This window comes from Pelobates fuscus, chromosome 3, assembly GCF_036172605.1.
Source record: "Pelobates fuscus isolate aPelFus1 chromosome 3, aPelFus1.pri, whole genome shotgun sequence".
Lineage (NCBI taxonomy): Eukaryota > Metazoa > Chordata > Amphibia > Anura > Pelobatidae > Pelobates > Pelobates fuscus.
Genome location: NC_086319.1, coordinates 53,203,525 through 53,208,450, shown reverse-complemented (window position 1 = coordinate 53,208,450; position 4,926 = coordinate 53,203,525). Strand labels below are relative to the sequence as shown.

Below are 4,926 nucleotides of genomic sequence, written 5' to 3'. Positions count from 1 at the left end.
CTTTTTTGGGGGATCTTATTCCCTATAATAAAGGTGTTTTTATTATTTTCTATGGGACCCAGAGAACCTTTTCTTCGTGCCCCCTGGCTTATCTAAGCTAGGGGTCGCAGTGTATATGTATCCAAATATTTCATGCAAAAATAATGACTATAAACTGTTGTTATTGCTCAAAAATATATAGAAAGTTAACTAGACATTATTATTATGAATATTTTCAGAATGCTACCATAGACTCCAGCGCTGAACCGTTGGAACAAAACGAGAAGGGAGACATAAATGAGGTAATAAAGAAATCATATAAAGTGAGTGTAATAGAGAACAGTAATCTAAATTATTTTTCAGTAGAATAATTCGTTTAACAATGCAGATTATGCATGTATTTACATATTAGGATCTTTGACACGGTTTGCGTTGAGCAGTGTATATGTAGCCAAATATTTCATGCAAAAATAATGACTATAAACTGTTGTTATTGCTCAAAAATATATAGAAAGTTAACTAAACATTATTGTTATTAATATTTTCAGAATGCTAACATAGACTCCAGCGCTGAACCGTTGGATCAAAACCAGAAGGGAGACATAAACGAGGTAATAAAGAATTCATATAATTTCCCTGAATACGGGGTGATACGGGGGGCATAGAGTGATACATTTCAATCTTACAAATCACAACACAAAGACGGAATTGAAATGTAAGGAAAATACAGACATTTATATATGAATATGCATTTTAAAAAAATTCTTCTCCTTTAGGAGTTACCAAAGCAGTCTGTTGAGGAGATAAAACCTGAAAATATCCAAAGCTCCCCCCAGACAGCTTCATCCAGTGCTTTGGTTTCTCACGTCCCCGTACGGTCAGGAAAATCAATAACAAGAACTGGCCTAAAAAACCTGGGAAACACGTGTTATATGAACAGCGTTTTACAATCGTTGTTTATGGCGACAGAGTAAGTTCTCCTTTCGAGTTTATGTGTTAATGTGAGAATCCAACTAATCTGTGAAAAATAAATACATTGGCTGAACATTGGCCATACATTGCATTATATCTCACCATACTTCAATCCATCGATAAAATGGCTGCAGGCTGCACTCAGTGAGCAGTTACTGACAGAACCTCACTTAGACTGCTATAATATTTTACACACACCGAGCAGTATGATGTCTCATTAGATGCAATGTATCCAGCACCATGACACTGAGGGACATTTTGTACATTTGTCATTCTAAATGCATTCTAAAGGCATGCTAAGCATCATGGGAGTTGTAGTTCCACAACATCTTGGGATCTACCTGTTGGGCAGCCCTGATTTAGTGCAAAGTCTATAATGCGTGATCTGATTTTCAGCTTTAGGAGCCGCGTGTTATCCCTCAATTTGAAAGGCTGCAATTCACTGATGAAGAAATTGCAAAAACTTTTCAACATCTTGGCTTATTCTAAGGTATGCTTTTGTTAACTGAAAAACAATGGGGGCACATGGCACATAAAATAACTATCTGTCCATGTAACAGAGAAAAACAACAGAACACAACATGAAACGTTCCACAAAATAATGTAGAATACAGTAATTAATATGCACAATCCCTGTTATATAGCAAACAATTACAAAAGCTGAGATTTATCAAGATGCCATGTTCTGGAACGTTCTAAAAAAAGAAGCAGTCACCATGGTCACTAGTGGAATCAGTAGGCACATCCCATTGGTGATTGATTAACTTTTACAGTTTTGCACATTTCACATCACAGCATTGGGATAAATCTCCTCCACTGAGTCAATAGAGTTGGAAACCAAACACATGGGACAAAATGCAGTTTCTTCTTAACATGTGAATATCTCCATCAATTCCCCCTGTTAAAGTAACATTTGGATCTTCCCTTATTTCTAACCAGCGAGAAGCATATACTCCATTGACATTTTTCAATGCGTCTCGTCCACCGTGGTTCAGTTCTTTCTCCCAGGAAGATAGTTCTGAATATCTTCGATTCCTTTTAAACAGGTAATTAAACAATTCTTATATCCTGATTATTTACTTAGTACTAAATGTATAAGGTTATACTGTAACGTTAAACATGGTATTACTTTATAAAAGGCAAAGTGTCTCTAGAGTAACAAACCTGCTAGTGTTTCCTGCCCACAATAGAGGATAAAGTTGGGCAGGGATGAGAGGAGGTTGCACAAGGCACAAAGCCCTTAAAAGGGCAGTCTAACTGTTTGTCTCCTCAAAGCAGACCATGGAGGGTGGAGGTTTATTAAAAGCAAGGGAGAAATAAGTCCCTAAATGTCTAATCATGGGCTCAATTTCAGGATTGGCAAAAGTTTACAGTTGCAGTCCATTAGCTCGGGTATATTATTAAATTTTAACTTACAAGTGAAGAACAGAGAGCTGGCTACATTTGGCCTGTAAAGTAACTACAAACAATAAGTCCAACTTGAGGTCAAATCAGTAGATTATCCCTCAACATTCCACTTCCTTTATTAATATTTAATGATTTATACTAACACTGCAATAATTGGACTACAATCATTGATGGCTCTATAATTAGGAGAGGTATGTAACCTCCTAAGGTGAGTCGGAGGGGGAGTCTCTAGAAAGCTTGCAAGTTGCCCCTCGGGCAGGTGCAGACACATTGCTTAGTGGATCAGACAGTTTCTGTAAGTTACCAAAGCAGTGCTCTGATTTATTATAGAGCGACGGCCAGATTGAGTTGCAGACCTGATATTGAACCCATCAGAGGTCAACTTTCCCCCTCCCTGGCCCAAAATAAGCAAGAGGGAGGGAAGAATAAACTTTAAAGATTTATTTAAGATCCCATATATCACACACTGAAACCCCTCTCTCCCAAAATACTGTTTAAAGTCTCCCTAGGTACATCCCATATTTGCCCCATACACACTTCAGCCACTATTTACCCCCTTCCCATACAGGGCAATTCCAAATAAGCATACCAAATTAGGGAGCAATCTACTATTATCTACTACTATTATCTTCTATTTATTTTAGCTATAGAGATAAAGCAGCCTCCCATCCATTTATAGACATGGCATCTAGACCTCATACAGAAATAGGTTGCTGACTCATGTTGTAAGGCCTCTAATTCCAACTTTGTGAAAGGCCTCTGAAAGCCTAGAGTCGCCTCTGACTACAATAATAATAAAAGAACAAAGTAACATAATTTACACAGTATTGTGCTATGAGGGAGCAGCTCAGAAACCTCTCTACACTAGAGGCCTGGTGGGGGCAAATGCCCTCTGCTACACTTGCCATCCCTCCTCCGCAAGCTAAATGTAATAAAATACCCTCTGGCTAGAAATGCATCAACCAAATGAAATATACATTATTTTAAGAAATGTGTTCTTTATGCTTATTGCTTGGTATGATTCATATTAAATAAATGTATTCTTTTACTTTTTATGTTAGCTTGCATGAGGAAGAGAGAATACAGTTTTTGTCTTCAGAGACTGCCGCCAATGCTCTGGTTACAGAAGTTCCTCCTCAACAGTCTTCACAAAGAGCAAGCTGGGGGAAAGATGAAAAAACTATAATACAACACATGTTTGAGGGAAAGCTGCAAACTAATATCTGCTGCCAAACATGTAAAAACATTTCCCAGAAGACGGAGGCTTTTACAGACCTTTCACTGGGATTCCCACCATCATTAATTAATACTGGCAAAAAAGAACACCAGAAAACATTTTCTGTCAACGACATGTTCAACCATTTCCTCGCACCAGAAATTCTCGATGGAGACAACTGCTATCAGTGTGGAAACTGTGCTTCCCTCCAGAAAGCAGAGAAGACCGTGCAAATTATGGAGGAGCCAGAATACCTAATTCTAAACCTACTGAGGTTTTCTTATGATCCAGAGAACCAGGTGAAGCGGAAGATATTCAATCCAGTATCTATTCCACAAATACTGAGGCTGCCCGTGGAAAGATCTACCTCTCTGGACACTGATCTTTCTGGTGCTGGTGAAAATAAAGCTAATGAGCAGGCATCAGTTGGCATAGAAGATCGGCGCTCTACCCAACGACGAGTGCCTTATGCTTTAAATTCTGTTGTGGTGCATTCGGGAGCAACTCCTGAAAGTGGCCATTATTACTGCTATGCAAGGGACATCAGTTTAAGGTCTGTAAAACCTGTGAAGAGCTCCTCCAATGTTTCCTTACTTCAGGCAGCTGGAGGAGAAATGCCCACCTCTGGTAGTGAGTCCTCACATAATCCCAAACAATGGCTTTTCTTAAATGACAGCAGGGTTACCTTTACATCTCAGCGCCATGTGTTAAATACCAGCCTGCGGTCTCCAGAAGACTCTGTATATATATTATTTTATAAAAAGCTGAGCTGAGGGAAATAAAAGCCATTGAGCAAGGTTAAACAAGTGGAGTCTGGTTAGACTGGAATTTTCCAGATGAAAGAGTTTAGGGATGTTATCATCAGAAATAAACATTATTTGAAGATGCTTAAGCCGAGCGGAGGAACTAGGGATATGGGGGTGATTTTTGTTTTTTTAACCTCTCCTCTACCCTTGTCCCCATTTTACTTAACAAAATAACAGTATCACATACTGAAAAGAAATGTCAACAGGAGACAAATTAGATCTCCATTCTAGCTCCACAAAGAACCAAGGTGTTGCACTCAGGTACCTTATCATTACAACTGATGTGGTGATGGAGAGGAATAGGAAGACTACTCTGCTTAAGTTGTTGGATAAGTTAAAACACAATACCATGAGATTTTGTATAATGTATCTCAGTTATAGATCAGAATGTCACAATACAACACTGAAGACTATTTGATGGTGTTTACGTGCCACATGTTGTGGATCAAAAGACAAGAACGGGAAAAATGTAGTTATACACATAATAAAAATAAAGTTTGTAAGAGGAGAGAGAAGAAAAAGGAGAAATGGGAAGGGAGTAATACG

General features: G+C 38.4%; 1 protein-coding gene across 1 annotated transcript; it reads left to right on the top strand.

The window, feature by feature from the left end:
* The first annotated feature begins 761 nt into the window (after positions 1-761).
* Positions 762-4,347, top strand: LOC134601603 (ubiquitin carboxyl-terminal hydrolase 38-like). Its single transcript, XM_063446124.1, has 4 exons — positions 762-949; positions 1,348-1,441; positions 1,891-1,997; positions 3,420-4,347. Exons 1-4 carry the CDS (start codon positions 912-914, stop codon positions 4,345-4,347), a joined length of 1,167 nt encoding a protein of 388 aa, XP_063302194.1. The 5' UTR covers positions 762-911.
* The last annotated feature ends 579 nt before the right edge of the window (positions 4,348-4,926 follow it).

Bases quoted from the DNA above. Each gene is read 5' to 3' on its own strand.
- LOC134601603 (XM_063446124.1), top strand. From the start codon at position 912: ATGAACAGCGTTTTACAATCGTTGTTTATGGCGACAGA. The intron at 1,442-1,890 runs GTATGCTTTTGT...ATTTCTAACCAG, and splicing joins ACATCTTGGCTTATTCTAAG to CGAGAAGCATATACTCCATT. The intron at 1,998-3,419 runs GTAATTAAACAA...TTTTTATGTTAG, and splicing joins CTTCGATTCCTTTTAAACAG to CTTGCATGAGGAAGAGAGAA.